This window comes from Parambassis ranga, chromosome 4, assembly GCF_900634625.1.
Source record: "Parambassis ranga chromosome 4, fParRan2.1, whole genome shotgun sequence".
In the NCBI taxonomy this organism is placed as follows: Eukaryota; Metazoa; Chordata; class Actinopteri; family Ambassidae; genus Parambassis; species Parambassis ranga.
The window spans coordinates 8,040,602-8,063,876 of record NC_041025.1 but is presented as its reverse complement, the minus strand read 5'-3'; the positions used below and the strand labels follow the sequence as shown (position 1 = coordinate 8,063,876).

Genomic DNA, 23,275 nt, shown 5'->3' with positions numbered 1-23,275 from the left:
ATGTTTTTGACTCTTATAATTAAGTTGCTTGTAATTATGATATAATTACATCTCAGTCTGACATAAACTCGCAAACATTCACACACATCAGAACAGTTTCTAAAATAACATGTATGTATAGAAATAACATCTTGTCTGAATTTATGTAGGTGAGAAAAGGTTAGATCATTTACAGAAGTCATGTTTTAAACTTTAGATTTTAGATTTTGGATTGAAGCCATATATGTATCATAATATTTAGCTTGTCTTAAAGCAGTCTGTGTTTGTCATTATGCTGTCAGGGTAGTGGCTTACACACAGGATGCACATGCTTGGACACACAAACAGGCTTAAAGATTTTCAGTCACGATTCAGCTCAGCATACACACTGTAAGGCCTGTCTTAACAGCTGAGGCATGACAAAGGGAAGAGATACATGGCATGCACTCATACATACAAATACATTAGGAATAGGCAGACATGACAGAAGTGGGAGAACCACATCATATGCGAGTGCACACAGAAAGCAGAAAATGTCCTTTTTAATCTGCATTGCAACCGTTCCTTCATTTATTTCTCATTTTTCCCCCCTGGATGTTTCAGCTTGCAGGGAACTCTGTTGGCACGCGCTGGCTCGCTTGTCTCTGTGTGAATATGTGAGTGTGTGTGTGAGACAGAGGGAGAGAGATATAACAGGAGGAGGGGAGGCAAACCGGCTATTCTGTGGCTCAGTCACATGGGCATGCACGAGAGGCAGGCAGGCAGACAGGCACACAGAGGCTGGCTATCAGTTCAGCTGCAAACACAGAATCAAGCTGTGAGGATGCTCTGCCACCCCTGGGTTATATAGGATTGCTGTTCGTGTCTCAGCTGGTGAGGGACACACTGAATCGGAGTGTGCTGGTCAGAGGAGGACAGAAAGTCGTGTTTAATCTCCTGCCATCTTTTATCTTAGCTCCTGTGAATCATTCACAATAATGTATGTATTAAACAGAAATAATAATTTAGGTCTACTATTAGAATTAGACAGTTAGGCTCATTACTATGATGTTTGTGTATTGATTTATTTATCCTCGACAGTCAGAGTGTTTTCCCGCAATTCCTTCACAAACGCCACCATCTGGGCAGCAGAGTGTGATATCAGTTATGATGATAACACACAGTGAATTAATCAGCCTCACTCTTGTACTCACTGAAGTCTGCCCTAGGCTCCTCTCTTCGTCTCCTTCCACTCTTTCATTTGCTCATTTTGTGTTCCCTTCTTCCTGCCTTCTCACACGTCTCTCCATTATTATGCTGAGTGTTATATGCCTATAATTATGCATCTATTTCAGGCTTTCCTGGTAAAAAACAGTCCTATGATTGCATCTCTCTCTACTGCCTACATCCTGTTATTAGACTAGAAATGATCATAACATAGCAGGTGTGAGACTTTGCTTTGCTTCTGAAATTCACTAAATTGCTAAATGCCCCGTTAGTCTTGTAAAGCTTGCTAAAGAGTTGCTAGTGTGTAGTTTACTCTAATGGCAATGTTTACTAATGTACACGATTCAGTACCAGTTCTCTTTGTCATAACACAATACAAAGTTTGCAATACTCTCATTAACAGCCTTTCTTTAAACACTTTTCACTGTGGGAGCGTGTTCTTTCCTGTGATCGTGTAGTTTTTACTTGTACTTTTTACAGAATATTAAGCATAAACTTGTGTTTCTTCTGTTGCGATCAATCATCAGTATGATTGATTCTAGGCTGCTGGAGTGGTAAAGAATCCGCTCAGTCACACAAATTGTACATTGGGCTTTAAAAAGGTCTCGGTATGTAGCTGACATTGATGTTTCCTGCCGTTACTCTGGATGTCAGGCCACTGCTTGTGTTTTGACACTGTTATTACATAATGTTGGGCTGTTTTGTCCACCCTGTGGGATTCATCTTTGTCAGAGGGAACACTAATGATGCTGAGTAATGGAGCCTGTCTGTCACAGAAGGACTAACACAGCCATCTCTGTCTCTCCTTTTTTTTCTCTGTTTCAGATGCTGCGGCAAAGAAAGCCTTTATCACAGAGGTAAGTCCCATCCATCCCTCTGATCATTAGCCGGGCCTGTCTTTTTGATCTTTCACATCAATATCAGCTTCCTGTTCGATTTAACCTCAATATTGGTTATTGGTTATTTAGTTTGCTTTGACATACAAAGTGCTTCTATTATTAGTGTTTCCATCTTTTTACTGGACTACTTGACTCACATGAACTAAGTCCTCCTAACTTGTTAAATCCTATCCATCTGCCACCATAAGTAAGCCTTACATTGCACAATTGGTTTAATTGGAGTTTTTTAATTTTTTTAATTCTGCTTAAATGCACAGTTAAGCAAAAAATGCTCCATAAACACCAGCAGGATAAAATTGTGTGTTTTTTTTAATCAAATTAATTTACAAAACAAATGGTCTGACCTGATGTTAGGTTTGATTAAAGGAGGTAAAGTTTCACTAATTAAAAATACCATAGATAGATATACCAGTATATAGATATATTTACATGTTGTCTGCTCAATGAAAAGCTTGTTCTCATTGGTTGTTACTGTGTCACTCCATCTGTAATTTTAAAATAATCAATGATAACGTACAGGTGCAAACTTTTTTCCTGTCATTAGATGCCCTCATCCTCAGGCCAGCCTGGTCAGGGGAAGAAGATTGGCCACAGAGGTGTGGATGCATCAGGGGAAACAACTTACAAGAAGGTACTGTATATGTACATTTGCCTTTCAGATGCCTTTCAGAGAGAGAGCACTGTTGTTACTGTCATGGATAACATGATTAAAGGGTTACAGTGGGGACAAGTATTTCACTCACTGTATCTTCCCAGACCACATCATCAGCCTTGAAAGGTGCCATCCAGCTGGGCATCGGTTACACAGTGGGCAACCTGAGCTCCAAGCCTGAGAGGGATGTGTTGATGCAGGACTTCTATGTGGTGGAAAGCATCTTTTTTCCCAGGTTGCTACTACTTTTGTTGCCGGTAGCTGCTGATATGGTGGATTTCTTACTGACTGCTTTGATTTTGTTGTGCATTTTAGTGAAGGGAGCAACCTCACTCCAGCCCATCATTTTCCTGACTTCCGCTTTAAAACATACGCTCCTGTGGCCTTCCGCTACTTCAGAGAACTGTTTGGCATCAGGCCAGATGACTATTTGGTAAGACTTGATTTATCTATCTTCCTAAACTCAGATTATCATGATGCATTATAAAAAAAAGGTGGGTGAAACTGAATTCAGCTCATCAGGAATCAACATGGAAAAAGGACATGTGACAGAAACTGGGAGTGACTGATGCATAAAAAAAATAAATTCAGAATGATAAGAACAGTGGATGAAAAACATAACAGAGGGGGAATGAAGCCATTCGATAGAATCATAGAGGGCATGGGAGGAGGATAGAGTATAACTAAAGCAAGGATAGAAAAGTCTGCAGCTTGTCTCTCCCTGTCAGCTTGGAGAACCTGGAGGCTGCATGATTCACCACACTGCTCTGAGCTATCGAGCTGCATAAACTTATTCTGCTTAGTCAGTGTTTGTGCACACTCCATGTGATCTTATCTTATAAGTATTGGTACTTCAGCTATGTGGAAACACCACACTGTGCTTCCTTTTCCTCCCTTCTCTGTCAGCCAGCCTGTGGTCACTCATCACCATATGTCCACACAAATCTGGGGACATGTCATCACCAACTTGCTGCAGCAACAGACTCATTATTGAATACGTGTGGCTACAATGAATATTGACTTTCTTCTGTCTTTGTCTACTTGTAAAGAATGTAAATAAAACAACCTCAAATGCATGAAAGCAAACGAGAGGTTGCCCAAGGAGCAAATGTAAGAGGGGAGGTGGAAGGAGGGATGAAATTCCTGGAACGCCTTCAAGACGATTTCCAAGGACAGAAGCGAGTGTAGGAGTGAAATAATAAATGGCCTATGTATATCCTCTAAGGAGCAAGAAGGCAATGGGAAGAGGGAACCTCAAGGGACAGGGTGCTCCAATTGAGAGTAATTTGTATAATTTATAGACCGTGTTGTTAATTAGAGGACAATGAATCTTCTCCAGAGATCAAAATCACCCCTTACTTGTGGTAGTAGAGTTTGTCACCATGTCCACTTTTTAAAGAATTTCCAGAGAGGTCTTATTGAGGTGTTTGGGAGGAGTTGCACTCGGATGTGGTTCAGGATATGTGGCATGCACTCGGCTTTGGGTGTAGCCACAGTTATAAGTGGGAAACAAGTAAAAAGTCACCAGGGCAACAGTGCCCTCACATAAACAGCAAAATGCAACATTTCCAACAGAGCCAGATGTGAAACTACACATGAATGTAGAGTATAGATTCAGAAGAGATAATCTATGTAATCATCCTGTGACCTCAGGATGGAACATAGTCAGTGCCCCTAGAGACACAGTGAAACTTTGACCTCTTCTCAGTTGCTGCTGTGTGTATTTTTATGGTGTTCTCGTTGATGTTCCATTTTTAGGGCCTACCAGCAGAGATCTTCTAGGCCGCTGGTACCTGCGTTGCTGTGCACAGCAAATTTTGTCACTAACAGTGAAACTGCCTATTTATGGTGACAAATTGTTGGCAGAACTTCCCCCAGCACAAAGACATGTTTCAACATAGTGTGTTATGTTTACCAGAAAGGGTGTAAAAGCTCAGTGTTACAGTAGTATCTTATTTTTCACAGTGTAAACACACTAATCTAAAAACAACTCTTGCAATCCATGAGAAGATTCTATTTGTTTTATTTTAATTTAATTCACCCATCTAATTTTACTTTAGAAAATATGAATGCTAGTCACTTAGTTTAAGGTTTCTTTTTTGCCACTAAGTCTCTGTTCTCTCGGTGACCCTGCAGTACTCCCTGTGTAATGAGCCTCTGATCGAGCTGTCCAACCCCGGAGCTAGCGGTTCAGTCTTCTATCTTACAAGGGACGATGAGTTCATCATCAAGACTGTGATGCACAAGGAGGCTGAATTCTTACAGAAACTGCTGCCTGGCTACTACATGGTAAGCAAAACGTTGAGCTAAAAAATGAGTTCATTGAGTTTGATAGAAATGTGTATGCAGGTTCCACATTTACACGATACATAGTGAATAAATAAGGTTTATGTGTGCAAACATTACACTAAGCCTGTCTTAACACTGTCCAGACACTATATTTCACCATATGTACATGTGCACATGTGTTGGTATCACAAGACCACTGCTTGTATGCTCACAGCTTCATTTAAATTCTGCTCATTATTATATTAATTCTTAGTTCTATGACCCTAAAATATCCCTCCTCCAAGCATGACTTCCTTTTCACATAGAGCAGACATAACAGCTGACGGAAACCTCGAGCCATACAGCTTCAAAAGTGACTGCTGTGTTTCAGCCGGATGTACTGTACTTGTGCGTAACAGAGCATGACTTTCACCAACAGCAGCCCACTCCCACACTCCTCAGTCCACATTCTGCAGGCTCATTCTGAATTCAGTCAACCAGCAACAGCTCCATGTATGTCCATGCTACTAATCCAGCCTTTCAGGTTCACGGCCCTCAGCCTTGTGTTTATTTGTGTGCCGACAGGAATTCATTTAATCATTTGGGGACTTTAAAGGCTCAGCGCATTTACTTTGACCTTTTCCATCTTTTGGTCGTGCTTTAAATTTCACAGGTTTAGACTAAGCAAGAGGTTTAAATGAAAACAGAGGGATTTAGGCTCACAGGGAGAGGCTGTAGCCTAATGACAGACTAGACCAGGTGAACTGAGAAAACCTGCTCAGAAATATCACTGCATTGAAAAAAATGCACAATGTATTTTTACATTATTAGCAAACACAACACAGACAACACAGAGGGCGTCACAGGTGGAGCGACACATGTCTTCCACAGCTGACTAGCTGACAGTTGTGGGCTGGCTGAGGCGTCTGGCTCTGGGCAGCATGCAGACCACAGTGATGTAACAGCATACATGCTGCCTCGGCTTTTCCTTCTATGTGTTTGCCCTTCTATTATATCTATTCTTTCTAACCTCCCTCACATTTTAATGTCTTATCACTGCTGCTGTGACCATCTCTGTGTAATTTATTTCCTTCTGACCTCGTGTTATAATCCACCCTCTCTCTCTCTCTCTCCTGCTGCCTTTGGTGCTCATGTTTGTTCTCCATCCCTTCTCCTCTCCCTCACGTGTCTGTGTTGTTCGCTCGTCACTGCTCTGCCCTCTTAACATCGACAGAAGGGTGGTGTGTAGCTGAGGGCAGCGGATGCACTTTCCCCTCTCTCTCTCTCTCTCTCCCTTTCGCTGCTCTCCATCAGTTTCTCTCATGTGAAGGTCATTCACCAAGTGCCCACGCTTTTCAACCACACTTCCATATTTATCCTGCATCCCTCCTGTCTGTTCCTTTCTCTGTCTCTGCTTCTAATCACTTCTGCTTCTAAATGCTGTGCATTTCCACTATATGGACTAGTGGACTTTCTCTCTCTGCACTCATTTCTCTAATGGGACTGAGCTGGCCCGCATCCCAAGGTCAAAGCAGGTTTTTCACTGAGCACCCAGCCCGACTAACCTCATTTGTTTGGATTGACTACTGAAATATTCAGCCTAGATTGGTGATAGAGAGGAGAGCCTTGGATGAAGTAAAGGCAGACTCATATAAAAACAAGAAGTCCTTGATATAGTGCTGTTCATTAACAACAAACCATTTTTTTATACTGAGAGTTTTCTATAGTTTTTTTATTTCAATATTGACTCTCGCTGTTAAGCTGTCAGTCAAAGTTACATTGATTGACTAAAGAATGAATACATACAGTGCATACACTACACAAGATGCACAAGGCACATGTTCATATAATTTATGAGACATTTATTTCAGGGAGATTTTATTATTTGTAAAAATCCGGTTTATGTTGGGCTTTTTCCCTTCTTCCCCAGTCTGTTTGTATGTGATTACACGGACTACACTGAAGTGTAACCACAGTTTGTGGTCTACTACTCTCACCTTTCATACAGTAGCACTGTGAGATAAATGTCGATTAGCGTTTGTTCTCTTTTATGCAATCCATCCTGCTGCGATTGGGTTGTAAATGTGTAACTATAGCCACAGTGTGTGTACACTCAAAACGATATCCTGTTTGCATAACATGTATTCTATTGCTTATGTGTTTTCTCTCTTTCTGTCTTCTTTTTTTCTGTTAATTTGCCACACAGATTAAATCCCTCAAATCAATTCCAGTCTCAGATCTAATTTTTCGATCCTCTTTCCTCTCTTCTCTAGAACTTGAATCAGAACCCTCGCACTTTGCTGCCCAAGTTTTTCGGCCTCTACTGCGTCCAGTCAGGCGGGAAGAACATCCGTGTGGTAGTGATGAACAACGTCCTGCCCCGTGTGGTTCGTATGCACCTCAAATACGACCTAAAGGGATCCACCTATAAGAGGCGAGCATCTAAGAAGGAGAGGGAGAAGGCAAGGCCCACCTTCAAAGACCTGGACTTCATGCAAGACCATCTGGATGGACTGATGCTGGACCAGGACACATACAACGCTTTGGTCAAGACTCTTCAGAGAGACTGTTTGGTAAGAAAGATGGCTGCCCAGCTCCACCTCTTTTCTGCTGAAAGAGTCAGGAGAGATGGCAGGATTAAGGGAGGGCAACTCTCATAGTCTCCAGATAGACGGGTGTGGGGGTCCTATGCAGTACTGATTAGAGGGATGGATTAGACAGAGAGGAGAAGGAAGGATAAAGTGATGAAATAATGTGGCATCCCAAAGGGAGAAAGTCTTAAAAAGAAGATGGAAGAGCTGGAAAGACAATATTCGTGGTGGACTCATCAATAAAAGAGGATCATGAGTACAGAGTAGATGGTGGGAGGGATAAAAAAAAATCCTATTTATGAGAGTGTTTGGCATTCCCACGATCCTTCACTATAAATTAGAGCGTTGTTACGAGCAAAAGGTTTAACAGGGTGTCTGGTCTGTAGCAGGCCTGTTCTCCTCCTGTAAATCACTGCCTCACGTTTACATTTATGGTGCTTGGGAGCAAGTGTATGTTCACACACCGACACATTGTTTATTAGTGTGTGCATGCCTCTATCTTATTGTCATGTGCAAAGCAATAATATCTGCTGTGTTATGAGTTTGTTTTGACAATCATAAAAAATAAAAGCTTTTAGACAGATTTATACATTGCATGTCAGTCAACATGTCAGATACAGATACAGGTGTCTCTGTGTGTGTCCTGTGCTCAGGTGCTGGAAAGCTTTAAGATCATGGACTACAGTCTGCTGCTCGGGGTTCACAACATGGACCAGGCAGAGAGGGACAGGCAGATGGAAGGCTCCCAGGGCGACAGTGACGAGAAGAGGCCTGTAGCCCAGCAGAAGGCTCTCTACTCCACAGCCATGGAGTCTATCCAGGGGGGAGCTGCCTGTGGAGGCTCCATCGACACTGATGACACGTGAGTGACAAGAGGCCTTTGGCAGAAGAGCAAAAGTAGCGATGGCTGTCACTTAAAAATAAACTGAATGCATCTCTGATTATCCATATTAATAGCAAATAAAACAGGGCGATAAAATGTTTAATTATTAAAATTAATCCAGCAGCTTTTGATGGATGTGTTTTGTCATGTTGGCTAATCATTTAAACTTTGGCAAAAATGTATTAAAAATTATTCAAAGAAATCTAAATGAAGCAGATTCAGCAACTTGTGTGGCATATTTCTCGCCCTAAATGTTGTCAGAAATTCTCTAGTGAACTATTTTTGTAATATAAAACAAAGTTTTCAAATGAGCCACAACTGGTAAGAGTGGGTATAGCAAGGTCTCGATTGTATAATGCGTCTAGTTCACCCCAGTTCATCAGAAATGCCCCTGTGAACAGGACAAAATTTATTTTCTTTGGAATGGTTTGCTTTTGCACTTCTTATGTTAAACTTAAATCTTCAACCTTTATCTGCTTTTTCCTCAAAACATTTCACAAATAAACACTAATCACTTCATATAAACAAACTTAAAAATAAACGTAAAATGTGACAGTGAGGTTGGCTACTTCACTTTGAAGTGATCCTCAAGGTATAATTGAAATCCTCCTTGTGAAATAGTGTCACGCCAGCTCGGGCTGTGCTTGGCTGCTATGTAGATTAAAAGGTCAGCTGTATGGCTGGAGAGCAAAACCTGCTAATCCGTAATATTGAAGCAGGTGTAAGAAAGTATTTAGTCTGAGTGAGACTGACCGTTTGTGAAAACACCCTCATTGTCTGTGAAGTCTGCACTTAAAGGAAACATTTAAAGGACAAATTGTCCTTCTTTAATTGCAAAAACATCTAATTATATCAGTTTAAAAGATTGAGATGAAGACGTGCCCTAAGGGGGCAAGTGTACTAAAGGACTGGACAAAGAATTGATCTCTGTAGGTACAGTGATGTTTGCACAACAGAGCAAAGAGTGTCAGAAGAGTGGAGCAAGACGAACCACACAGATACCAGGATCCCTGTTTGAAAAACACAGCTCCAGTCAACCCAACTAAAAGATTTGATGCTTTTAGATTGAGACTTTAAACTGTGAAATTCATGTGATTAAATCAAACTTGGGATAAAATGTAATATTTTGAAGCTGCAGGCTCCACATGCACAGACTTTCCATTTAACTCTTACATCCCCTCTCCCTTTAGGATGGGCGGTATCCCAGCTGTTAATGGAAAAGGGGAAAGACTTCTTCTCTACATTGGACTCATTGACATCTTGCAATCATACAGGTGATCTTCACAAAAATCATGTTATAGAAACATATAGAAGCTGAAGTATGATGAAAGCTAACAGTGTTTAGTTTTTTTCTACTTATACACTAGAAAAGCTTACTCCCAGACAGCATGTTCTAGGCCCTCTGCCTGCATATTTAACATATGTTTCCCCTTACATATGACAATATTTACCATCCCTGAAATTTTTCTTCTCTTCTGTTAATTCAGGCTAATCAAGAAACTGGAGCACACGTGGAAGGCTTTGGTTCATGACGGGGTGAGTTTTTGTAGCTCTTTTTGTTACACACAGCAGTCAGTCAGCAGAATAACTATAATTTGTTTTCTCGTTTCTCTGCTTGTGAGAAGTTTTTACTGACTTTAATCTCAGCAAATTAGGTCTTTTATATAAAGGGCGCCTGAGTCTGTTTTCTAATCTTTTCTTTTTCAATCATTTCAATTTAAAAGGTGCACATTAGTTACAAGAATCAATTTATTTCCTTTCCTTTTTTGAATCCTGGATCCCAGAGAGGCCTTAAAGTGTATTATAATGAAAGCATTTAATTATCAACAAATCATGACCCTATTAATTTAGATTATTAAGCAGTGTAACCTTCCAGGAACAAACAAAAGCATAATCCTGAAGATTGGCAGTTCCTACCAGCCTACGCACAATGTTTTATATTGTGCGTAGGCTGGTCTTATTTAACTGGGATTTTATCATTGACTGGTGTTGGCGTCATTGTTGTTATTATTATCATATTTACATACTAATCTAGACGAAATGTGAATGTCTCTCATCAAAGCATCCCTTTAACATTTACTGCCTTTCCTCACCTCAAGAATGTTGCATTGTTGCATTCACAGCTGCGTTCTTCATTTACTTGTCATGATTAAAGAGATGAATGAGAATGGGCCTTCTGGGCAGCAATGGTTCTCCTTTCTCATGTTAGACTGAGGGTTGACTGGAGGCTGCAGATTCACTATAGTTGAGGGACAAGACAGAATGGACCTGAGCTAGCTTGCTATTATGCTCACACATGTACAGTAATATTAGGTACATGTACTGTAGGTGTTCCTGTGTTTTATTTGGAATGGTCTCACTCCATCTGATTGATCAGGTCCCTTTCCCCTTAAGCACCTCCAGTTCTCACTGTGTATCATCACAAGTCTGCTCTCAAGATAGAATCGACCCTATCAACCACCCCCACTCTCCTTACTCATTCCACTCTCCCACTCTGAAACACACTTATACGCAAGAAATGTGTGGGAGAGCAAACTGCCTTCTGTGCGTCACTGTTGCTGACGATAATGGATACTCCACACTCTCTTCACGTTGCTCACAGCTGGCACACACACATTCAGAGATGTTACTCATATCGAGCAACAGTGATGCTAAAACAAGCAGCTAACAACTGAGATGCTGTCCCTTCACTTCCTCAGTCTATTCCACCCCCCCCCCCCCCCCCCCGTCCTCTTTCACTCTAAACCAGACACCAAGTGTCATCTGTCAGTCCGCTGGTAGTGTTATCACAGTCTGCTAAAACATAAATAATAAAGAGACATGTCTGTAGCCCTGTCTGACTGTTTCTGTTACTGCATCTGCATGTGTTGACCTGGAGTCAACACATGCAAGTGCAGTGAGTCGCATGGTCTGACCTAGAGAAAAGAATGACTGAAATGGGACACTGAATGGACTAATAGTTTAATCTACTGTAAGCGCCAGTTGGATCATTTTATTCATGCGCTATTTGTTTCATTAATCTCTCCGTCTCTCCATCAGGACACTGTATCAGTCCACCGGCCAGGCTTCTACGCTGACAGGTTCTTAAAGTTCATGAGCAACAACGTCTTCAAGAAGAGCTCCTGTGAGTTCAGCTTACATCGAGACACTGCCTTACATAGTCAGCCGAGCTGTGTGGGAAGAGCCACAGACACAAATGTCAGATGCCAGGCTTCTGTCTCTTTTACTGCTGAGCCTCAAGAAGAAAATCAGATACATTACCTAAAAGCCTTATTAGGTGCTGTTTTCCTTTTTCATGCTCTCCACATGGAAGCAGTAATGTGAGATTAAAAGAGATGTGCTTCAACCCTAATATGAATTGTATTATATTTAGGTCTAATATTTTAAGGACTGTAATGCATATAATTTAGAAATGCACTGGTGAATAATGTCTTTAAACACTGCACAGATATGTCTTTAGTTCTGTCAAATTTTAAAATAAACCAGAGCACAACTACACTGGAATTAATCACTTCATACCACATTCAATGCTATATTAGTTTGAGGCACTTAAAATGAATAAAAATATAAACAACTTGCTGGGTAAAAGTTTAAAGTAATGTTTACCAATAAATCATGTGTGTATTTATTATGTGTCATCTCAGCTCTGAAGTCCTCTCCATCCAAGAAGGGTCGTGTGTCTTTGTCGGTGCCTAAGTGTGCTGGGCCTGGCGCAGCCTGGTCAGCCAGTCAGCTGACCTCTGAGAGAGATGAGAACATCTACGACCTGAGAGGAGCTCGCAGCTTCCCCACGCTGGAGGATGAAGGTAAATACACTGTATGCAGTGTGGTGAAATAAACTGAGTCTGACTGATAGACAGAGGTTGATCAGATAGTCTGAGATTGATGATAATGTCCTGTCCTGTTTTTCAAAGCTGTTGTTGTCCATGGTTCACAGTTAAATGTCATTCAGGTCAACAGAATAAGAGGGAAGTTTATAGTCTCTCTAAAAAAACACACAACTATTATTTAGGTTGTACCTGTAATCATGGGAAACAAGAGTGCTAACAAAATGAAAAGAGAAATTTGACAGACACCTTTGTCCAAGGTACGGTAAACAGTAATCTTTGTACTTCTGTCTTTCTCCAAGGGCGACCAGATCTTCTTCCATGTACTCCTCCATCATTTGAGGAAGCCACCACAGCATCAATTGCCACCACTCTCTCCTCCACGACCTCTCTTTCCATCCCTGAGAGATCTCCCTCTGACACAGCTGAGCATCCTCGCTACAGGTACACACACACACACACACACACACAGATACCCTATAATCTGGTGCTGCCATAGATAGAGCCTTCACATATCTGTCAGTTTTTAATGTGAATCTGACTGAACCCCTGTGTCGTCAGACACTAATGTGAACATTAAGGGACACACATATGTTACTGTTAGCTTACTAGTTCAGTTCTCAGACACTAACACTGTTCCTCCCTCTCCCTAGGAGGCACACCCAGTCTCTCAGCCATGACGGAAGGTGAGTGAATGAACAGTTCACCAGCTCAGCTCACTGCTTGGATTGTTTTTTCAGTGTTTTCTGGGTGTGGTGGGTGTGTAGTGAGAAAAAGTGAAGTAAGACTCTCAGTCATTCTGTTTATGAGTAGGTCCATTCTTCCTGTTGCTAAGATGTGGCTATATGTTTGTTCTGGTGTTTCATTTCCTCTGTGTGTGTTATTTCATGTGTGGTTGTTTGTTTTTAGGACCCAGGAGGAGCTGCGTGTGCATGAGGAGGATCAGCAGACCATCACAGTGGAGGTGGAGCTGAAGAGACACGATAGTGAGCCCACAATTTCAGTTCCACAGCCTCAACCTGGAACCAGGTACTCCAGCAACACAATAATGAACTCTTTGTGGAAACAATTTTTAAATAATGTTGTAACTGTAGATTGACATAAAGAAATACATAAATCAAATTTTAGAAACACAACGGTTACCCTTGTATTCAAATAAGATTAACAGCTGATTGCAATATATATGTGTTATTTTCATAATTATTATATTTTCAGTTGCCAAGCATAGCTTAGCAACTGATTATGAAAATTGGGGTAACACCATATCACAGCTCTTAATTATATTTTTAAGTAGCTGAGCCATAAAATTGAAAATTTGTGATACACCGTACCGTCCTTTGCCGATTTTGCTGGATGCTGCCAAATTTGGCTCCACCTTAGACACTGAATGTTTAATGTCTGTCAACAGCAGACAGACTGTAACTGTAAACAAATGAACCAAAAGAAGCAGCCCTTTGTACATGCTGACCTGATACAGAATAGATAAGCTGTAGATTGCTGCATGACCCCAATCATCTACACAGCATGACTCAGTTTTTGACGCTTCACTAAAAATAACCTGCTGCCACTGTCTCACCTGAACTCACCCAGCTGTTAGATTTGCACACTTCATCTGTCACACACACACACACACACAGGTCCACACAGACAAGCACTGAAAGCAGCTTAACCTATTTGTTTTATTGAGCTCCAGGGTCCCGTTATGGATAAATAAATGCTGCAGGAGCTGTGTGGAACAGTCATCTAAAGTAATTAGGTTATGAGAGAGTGCACACATGCATGTAAATTTGTTTTGTGTGTGTGTGGTATTTTTATGAGATTGCACTTTGAGGCAGACACCAGGTCGAAAAAGCTCCTGACATGAGGGGGGGACCAGCCAGTAGAAGTAGGGCAGTGGGCCAGGAAGCCAGGGGCTACTCTCATTAAGCTGAGATGACCTGACACTTTGCATATTTTAACCTGGGTTTTAAATAACAGCATTGGTTTTGTCATTCAGTGTTATTCTGAAGTTCAGAATGTATTGGATTTGGAAATAAGATCAGTCATGACAAACTCAAGCTGATGCAAACCTGGTTATGTCATGTATGCTGGAGTTAGGTCACGACGGATCAGGGTGTGGTTGCCGAGGGAAACCAACTGAATAATTGGGTTTGATGATGAGAAGGCAGTGGCTAGACATATGGCCTGGGGGGCTAAGAGGCACTGGCGGGTAGGAAGGAGGGGGCGACGAGAGCTGCTGAGACAGTGACAGGCGACCGAATTTAACGTCTGAATGACCCGACTGCTGAACTGCCTCTAGCCCACCTGCAGCTGTGGCTTGAAGAGCAGAGCAAAGAGAATGAGACACTTGATTAGAGATGAAAGATACAAGGAGGAGATAAGTTAAAAAAAAGTGATGTGTGAACAAAGACGGGGAGGCAGACACAGAGAGAAACTGTCACCCTGTAAAAATAAGGAGTGTGAATGAGGTAAATCAGCCAGGGGTGAGATGAGATGGAGTAGCATAAAGTCTTTCTGCATGGTAACCACCATACCCTCCTCATTCATTCAGCCAATCAGTTCTCTCTTTGAGATGCCAATTCTTCTTTTTTGCTTTGATGGCCAACTGCCGAGCTTTCCCTCTGGTGGAGCTAAGCTCAAACACAGTAGCTGAGAAAGCAATGTGGATGTGCCTAAATCCCTCCTAATAGTCGATGATCTGGTCAGGAACAATAAAGGATTGTGGCAGCACACAGCCAGCTGGCAGATCTTTGAGCTTAAGCAGCTAAATACCCAAACACACACACAGCTGTTGTATTTTAGTCATAGACAGGTTTCTCTAATAGCTTGCTCTGCTGCAGAAAAATGGCTTGTGTCAAGTGACCCAATTAAAAACTCTTAATGTCAAGAACTGATCCCTATCTGTATGGTAGGTGAGTGCGTTTCTTTTCTCCTTAAATTACTTGGACGCAGAGGGAGAGACATTGAGATTAGGTGATCTGAGGTGAAAGGGACAGGTCAGGCAGGATCACTTCAGGTAATTTAAACTTGCCTCCGATTGCATCTTTTAAAACTGAGGTCTCCACAATTCCCACAAAAATCATCAGTCTTCTGTTTTAAAGCCATTTAGTACATTGCAAAAAAAACCAGATTGTTCCCTTGTCCAACCCAAACGTTCTCACAATCCCACATCTGCTTCTCAGCAGTGAGGTCAATGCAGACACTCTGGATGCTGCAGCAGCAGTACCGTCCGACTCTTCATCAGCACCAGAGGCCGCCTCATCCTCTTCCTCATCTGCCATAGCCGGTCCCTCCTCTCCTGGGCCAGTGGAGGAAACCCTTTCAAGTCCCAAGGTAGTGATGGTGGAGGCAGACAGAGCTAGCCAGGTGTCTGGTTCAGGGTGCACCAGTCAGGCTTCAGTCGATGATGAGGATGACGTGCCAATCACAGATATCTACTTTGTAAGTGAAGCACACACACACTCACACATGTTCACACAGCAAACGCTGAACACTGTAGTTTACCCAAAAACAGCAGCTCTCATCACTTCTTTTTTTTCAGTTTAATATTTTTATTCAGCCATCACATTGTCATACATATTTGATCAAGGTCAATCTGTTTGTGGTGGTTAAGTCAATAGACTGAGCTTATGATGTCCTACAGAGGCGCTGACACAAGGACCGCAGAAAGGGAGTGGCGTCTGAGGCTGGTATGGGAAAAAGTGTGTGCAGTTTTAAATGTATTTTTGGAAATTGCTTATCTTGCTGAGAGGACTTTAGTCTTTATGATATGCTCATTTTCTTGGCTGTAGCTTCAATATCTGTACAGACATCTGCCTCTTAGCAAGGAAGCATATTTCCTAAAAATACGTCTTTTAAACACAGTGTGATAATAGTGTTATGTGCACCTTTACTTTGCTCTTCCTGCCTAAAATGATCTTTAAAAAGGCTGCAGACACACAGTGGAGTTTGTGTAAGCAACAATTGGAACTTTTGCAGTTTGCACGCGTTCATTCTCCAGGATTGCCTTACTAAAAGCATCTGGTCACCATCAGATAGTGTTGTGTTAGCACGTCTAAATGCACCCAAAAGCACAGCTATAAATTAATGTATGAGCGTCATGGGGGAGGGCGGAGAGCGCTGCCAGTGATCACAGTTACAGATAGAAATGTTCCCACCTGGCCGCACTCCTCCTGGGTGTCTCCTGTCAGGAATCAAACACCATCCTAATGACCAACAGGTTAGTCAGTGAGCTGAGTCATCTACCTGCCAAGTTCATGCTTCAAAAGAAGGAGATGCACCCCATGTGCACAGCAGCAGGGGGTCTGTAGCACCACATGAGTCAAAGTGACACTGTACACATCGTGAAGTGTACACACAAACATGCTGGAGGCAGTGTGGTCACAAGTGGCTTCTGTGGGGTAGCCCAACAGAACCCATGTTGAAATAAATAATTTGAAAGTTTGACAATTCAGTAGCTTCCTAACATTTCCTACATTCCCTGCTATCCTTATGATTATCCTTATCAATAGTCAGTGTGTTAAGTACAATAATTATCATCTGCATAGACAGGAGTGTCGATGTTGAGATCAAGCAATAAACTGCTGTTATACCCCTCTCCTCAGGGCCATGGTAGCCTGTTGCCAACCTTATATAATATAGAAAGGTGTTGGTCTACTGCTGTTCTATTCTAAAACTATAAAACTACACATCAAACCTAATATGACAACCAACTAACTGATCAAGGCAGCAGTAAACCAGCAACATTGGTGCTTTGCAAGTTAAAGTTACTGTTGTTACTGATGCTTTTAATGGAGAGTGGTGGTAAGAAAAGAGGTGAAAGAGCTTAATTTCCTTGGCACAAAAAGCAGTGACAACATTCTAAAAATAGCTTTCATTTAAATGGATATTGATTACTCCTGCCAGTACTCATGCCTGCTTATCTAAATTGTGTGTGTGCCCATCACCATCTACTGTAAGTAATACACTGACTTTAGATAAGTGTCTTCTTGCAACCCCACTTCAAATATCCAGGAAATCTCTTTAAGGTCTGTTGTGCCTCTGGCAAACAGCAGAAACAAAAAGCAGTTTACACCAGTACAGCAATAAACCACAGTCTACATCACACAATGACATGGGTATTAGGGCTCGCTAAGTTAATATATACCAGTATATAGGAGATTTCATACAGGAGATATATAGGCCCAGTAACACTCGCTTGCAAATCTTTGCACATGTATTGCAGGAGCAGTCAGTTGGTGTTCAAGGGCGTTTTATGGTTTTAATATGGTTTAAGTCAATCATTAGAAAGGGAATATGTAGCAGCAGCATTTTAGGTTGTGTCCTCATGGAAAACACATCATGTAGCCATGAGATGTAAGTGACTGTTTAAGACTGGAGAGTAGACAGGTGTGAGTGTGTCGTCACTTCACAGGTTCTTCAGAGAGTCTGAATTATTTAGCCAGTACCAACGTCTTTACATTCACTTTTCATGGTTCCTGCCTTTTCCTCCCTTCACCTCTATATCTGACTGTTCTTACATCTGCTCTCTGTCACCCTCACCTACATACCCATGCATTTTCTGTTCTACCCATATCTGAAAAAGACTCATTTGCACCTTCTCCTCTTCAGTCTTTCTCCTCCACACTTGCTCATGCTTTACCCTCTCCATGTCCCTCTGTTTCTCTGTGTTTTCTCAGTCTTGTGATTGTCCTTGTGAGTCATAAAGACTATGGTGTTGGGGAGTGGCTGCCAAACTTGTGAATGTATCTGTCATCTGACTCATCCAGTGTATGTTTGCTAATGTCACATGTTACCAACAGTCTTTTCCATTTTCACCTCTCTGTGTTGCCTTTTTTCCATCATGTTCTGTTGTCTTTCCTCTCTCTGCCTGACGTCAGCCTCTCATATCTGTCTTTGTTTGTCCATGTTCTCATGTACCTGTTTGTCAGTTTCCTGATGGGAGGACCTGGGTGGTGTCTCCTTTTCGACAGAGGAGGGGATGTCAGTCCAGTTGGCCAGTAAGTGGGAAGTGGGTTAGACAGAACTAGCCTTGTAAGTGGTTGCTGTCCTGGTGTTAAACTAGATTAGCTCTGTGATCAGGTAATAAAATTCGAGTGGTGAGAGGAAACAAGGTTTTCTGGAGTGTTCCGTTGCTGCTGCAGCCTGTCATTATTTATGTGATTTATCCACCGGCGGTGTTTTCTGATTGAACTAAAAAACGATGCCTCCTGTCTCTGCATGGAAGATTGTAGGAGGTGGTAAACAAAAGAAAAGAATTTTCTTCTGCGATTCCTTTAATCTTACATCCATCTTTTGTTAAAAATCTGTTTCCTCACTCACTGCTTCATCCCTTTTTGCACCTGTGTGGATGGCCGCTGTGCTGAGCTTTGCGTGTGTATTTACGTGAGTGTATGACATCAGCTCACACCACCTCCATCACAATTACTATGTTGCAGCTGCCTCTTTGCTCTCTTAAAGGGCTGGAACCAGCCCATAGGAGGACCTCGACATGGCCTTTTAGACGCCCAGGAGTTCAAAGACAGTGTATCTTACTATTAATGCAAACACCACTTTGCTTTTTGGATCAAATATCATCTTCCGCTTGCTTTGCCTTGACTGAGGATGCTCTCTGTGTCTGCCTGTCCTGGCATCCTGGCTTCTGTTCCCTAGTTACCATCTCCTCTTTCATACTCCCTGCTTGACTGATGCAGCAACTCCTCCCTTTGCTCTGTATAATTGCATCCAAACACCAAAACACACGATTTCAACACACAACTCGTAAATTAACATCAACATCAACTGAAGGATCAACACACTGTTTTTACTCAACACTAATACAGTATGTCAAACTCACACGTTCCGATGTGTCTCGAAAACATTTCCTCCTTTATGCATCCCTAATTTTCATTTCCTGTCTTGTCTTCTCTCCTGTGGTCTCCTGTGTCTTTCTCTCCTGCCTGCCCCTGCTGCTTGTCTCTGTGCCTCTGGTCTTTCCTCTGTCCCTCTGGCCCCCTCTGCTGTGGTGGGTGTGTAAAAACAGCCTCCAGAGGACAGGACCTGGGTGTACTCTCCGCTACACTATGGCTCAGAGTCTAAGGCCCTGCCAGATGGGGATTGGGAAAGAGAGACAGTAAGTGAGAAGCATCAGACTGAAATATAAAGCACAGGAAGTTCACTTAGCTGAAGAGTAAAATCACTTCTGCACCATGTTGTGGTGATTGTTCATCTAAGATAATGGGGAATAATAATCGGGAAACAATAACTGTGTAAAAAGATTATCAGACTCTGGAGAAGTCCCAAAATTCATTAGTATTTTAAGAGCAGATGTGTCCAGAAAAACCACTCTGACATTACAACATTCATTTTTCATCTACAAATGGGTGGAAATGGTCACTGGCTACCTGTGTGATCATTCAGTCCACGACCAACCATCCTGTGTCTCCCCCAGCAACAAGCTGCTCAGAGTTTAACATGTCCATCAGAAACCATTAATGCACCATCAGACTCACATGGCTCACACTGCATCACACACTGGAGTCACTAAGCACAGGCAGAAAGTACTATTGTAAACATTTTATTAAGTCTTAGGCCATGTGAATGAATTTTGTGTTCATGTTTGTATTGTTTAAATCTGTCTGAAGCCTTTGAAGCTTTTATATGAGCTTTCGTTCAGTGTATGTCCCATGCTTCTTCTTACTGTGTGGGGACAAAAAACAAATGTAGATTTTTTTTTCATAATACATATGCTGTTAGTGAGGAACACTTGTAGGCTACAGGGGCCACCGCCTGCAGGCCATTTCAAGTCTCTGTTATCATTTCACATGCTTACCCACTTTAGATGCTATGAAGGAACTCTGAGCTGTTTGCTCTGTTTCTCAAACCTCTGCCTGAGCACACTGTTCTTTTTTCTTGTTTCATTTTTACTTTATAAACGTTTGCTGCCTCAGTTTCACTGTCAGTAGTTAATAATGCATAAGTAGACACAGATTTGTACACCCAGGAGAAATGAAACGTCTGCTCTGCTCAGAATACATTGACTCTGTGTCTCTGTCTCCCACAGTAAGCCCTGTTCTCTGGCAGAGAGGAGTGATCGTCTCAGTGGAGAGGACTCATCGGTCTGAAGTCCAGGACTCAGTGGTAGCAGCGCGATCTCTGTCTGAACCAGGATTTTAAACATGCATACAGAAAGACACTGAACACACTGAGAGGAAAAAGTGACTTGATTACAAGAGGGGTGAAAAAATCCTGACAGTGATGACATCACTGATTTCCAACCACCCCTGCCTTTCTCCCTTAAATGACATTTATTATATCAGTTAAATAATTATGTACATGTGAGACATAGTGTGTATAAGGCTGTAGTCTCACATGTTTGTCATACATGAAAAGTTACTGTATGTTCAGTTTCACACAGGCACAGCCCTCTCTTAGACTTTAAACTGACTTTCACACTGAGTCTGCAGAGCAGCTGGTTCTGGAAGTTGCTTCAATATTAATTTAATAAATCCTCAATAAGACATGAGAAACATCTGCAACACAGATTTTTGCACGTCTTGGAATGTGCATGGTTTACATCAGCAGTTGCAAAGCACTACTCAGTATGCAATTACTGGTAGTAGGCTCCATGTTAAAAACATTGGTAGAACGTTGCATAGCTAATGAGTCCCTATAAAGAAAATGAATCAGACTTCCAGAACCAGTATAACTTTAGTTCTCCCACTTCACATCTCTGTTGACATTTGTATGTAAACTGCTTCAGACCTCAGTTCTGACATAATGTGCAGTTTGGTGCATGCAGTGAGAAAGTCTTGTGGTGTCTGTGGGCTCTGCTTGTGCTCACAGAACAACAGTATTAACAAAAACCATGTTGAGCCAATCAAAACAGAATAGCTAGACGTCTCTCATCATCACTTTACTAGTAGTGAAAATATGCAGTTTAGTTAATACGGGAAAGAGTTAAATCATTTGCTTTAGTGGGTATGTAGAGAGGCTGTAGATTTTACAGCATAATAATTATTTAAATGCTACATTTATATTTCTTAACCTTTCTGCAGCTCTTCTACTGTGAACTTTTATTTATTTGTTTGTATTTCTTTGTAATTGTTGGTTCTCTTTCCACTTGTTTACATCCAAAGAACTTTAATTTCTTCACCGCAGCTCTGTAGTTATTCCGAGTTTCCCCACATTCTGTTACCATCAGCTGTTTGTTGTGTAATTTCAGTGTTTTTCACTTCACCCACCCCAGTGAGGTCAATTTCAACACCAAGGCAGCAGACATTGTTGTTATTGTAATCTTCACATCATTGCAGTGTCTTCCAGTGTCGCCCTATTTTTTAGACAAGATGCACACAAATCATTTGTAACCATAGGATTTGACATGTTTTGTCAGGTGGGAATCAGCATATCAGTGACATCGCCCTCTCACGTCCTCACAAGAAGAAACCCATCGAGTGGACGTCAGACTTTTGTAGATGTAGAGCGTCAGTTGTAGTATTTGCAGTCGATATCATACCTGTGATCTGTATAGTTGAATGATGACGGTGCACTGCTGTGTTGTCTCTGTGACACACGGCAGCTTGTGAATGAGTTGAATGTTGTTTGCACTTATTAAAAGGACCTGAAGGTGAACTAGTGATAGAGGCCAAATAACCATACATCACACTATCATATTTTTAAGAGTCCCTGCTCACACATGCTGATATTTAGACAGCATTAGGTTTGTGAGTGTGTGTGTGCGTGTGTGTTGGTCAAGTCGATCACAGTCATTGTAGGGTTAGTGTTTACTGTAGTCTCTCTGTGGCTGACATTTTAGAACTAAGACTCAAAACACGTTGATTTTTTTAAATCTAACTTCAGAGATAGCTTCTTTAGTCCGTTGGTGTGTTTCTATGTGTGTTTGTGTGTAAGGGAGGACACGTCAATGTCAGACATTGTAAAATAGAAATGGGTTTGTTCTCATGATGTGCAGTGGCCAGTTCTAATCAGTTTGCTGTTGTTCATCAGATAAGGACCATAGCAGCAATATTTTGTACAGTCTAGCTTTTCAGTTCATTTTAATTGCCTTATTGAGAAAATTTTACATGTAGGTCTGTTGTTTATATATTTGTTTTTCACTTGTGCTGTTGTATTTATTTTTTTCTCTCATAGTTGTGCTCCTGAGAATGTGTACATAAAACTATAAATACATATATAAAGATATACAAATATATTTTCCATTTGAATCGGAGAATATTATTTTTATTTGGTTTTATTTTTGCTGCTGGGCAAGAAATGATTGCAATCTATATAATTTACTGTACCATATTCTTCTGTGTGTTTATCAAAGATGCAGCTGCTGTATATTTATGGTCCATAAAACACAGCTGTATGGTATCCAAATACTGACAGAATTGTGGGTTTTACTGTACATGCAAATCAGTAGGGATTCTTCCAAGCTGTTCAGCTGTGTTGTGTACGTGTTTTCAAATCGCTGTGTGCCCTCATCCAATAGGGAGAGTCCTTTACAGAGACATAGCATGATTTCAAAAATGAATATGCATATCAGAAATGTGTATTTATGTATATCTGTGTATATTCATCTATTTATGCGTGAGGATAAATAGATGGCTGTGTGTGCGTGTGTGTTTGGACTCAATCAGAATGAATACAAAATAAAGCAGTTCTATGAATTGTTGTTCACCGAGTTGATGCTGTATGATTATTCTTTTATTAAGATAAATCTGATCAGTGGCTGTTGAGGTACCCTGTACTAACACATAATGACACGTATTAACATACAGGCTGACATAAAAAATGGTTACAGGGGCAAACCCTTTAGAGGCACAGCCAGTAACCATCAGATGTCCGTTCCACTAGAAGGTTACTACAGACCATCAGAGAACATTCTTCTAATAATAATAGAAGCATACTAATTCATAAGTCATAATTGCCCCATCAACAATCATTTGATGCATTTCCACTCACGGATAAAATGTCTGGTACAAATCATT

The 23,275-nt window shown here is 41.4% G+C and overlaps 1 protein-coding gene across 5 annotated transcripts in view; it reads left to right on the top strand.

The window, feature by feature from the left end:
- Positions 1-22,461, top strand: part of pip5k1ca (phosphatidylinositol-4-phosphate 5-kinase, type I, gamma a) — a 33,642-nt gene extending 11,181 nt beyond the window's left edge. Inside the window, exons 2-17 of one of the 5 annotated variants that reach the window (XM_028403770.1) lie at positions 2,011-2,042; positions 2,629-2,715; positions 2,841-2,971; positions 3,052-3,169; positions 4,873-5,025; positions 7,278-7,577; positions 8,249-8,457; positions 9,669-9,752; positions 9,966-10,014; positions 11,518-11,602; positions 12,123-12,284; positions 12,608-12,749; positions 12,959-12,991; positions 13,215-13,334; positions 15,488-15,746; positions 20,347-22,461. In XM_028403770.1, the coding sequence (XP_028259571.1) occupies positions 2,011-2,042; positions 2,629-2,715; positions 2,841-2,971; positions 3,052-3,169; positions 4,873-5,025; positions 7,278-7,577; positions 8,249-8,457; positions 9,669-9,752; positions 9,966-10,014; positions 11,518-11,602; positions 12,123-12,284; positions 12,608-12,749; positions 12,959-12,991; positions 13,215-13,334; positions 15,488-15,746; positions 20,347-20,349 (1,967 nt within the window). In that variant the 3' untranslated portion in view covers positions 20,350-22,461. Of the gene's footprint in view, positions 1-2,010; positions 2,043-2,628; positions 2,716-2,840; positions 2,972-3,051; positions 3,170-4,872; positions 5,026-7,277; positions 7,578-8,248; positions 8,458-9,668; positions 9,753-9,965; positions 10,015-11,517; positions 11,603-12,122; positions 12,285-12,607; positions 12,750-12,958; positions 12,992-13,214; positions 13,335-15,487; positions 15,747-15,948; positions 16,005-19,326; positions 19,831-20,346 lie in introns of those variants that run through there. The other 4 variants (XM_028403767.1, XM_028403766.1, XM_028403769.1 and 1 more) reach the window with 4 other exon arrangements.
- Positions 22,462-23,275: the final 814 nt, after the last annotated feature.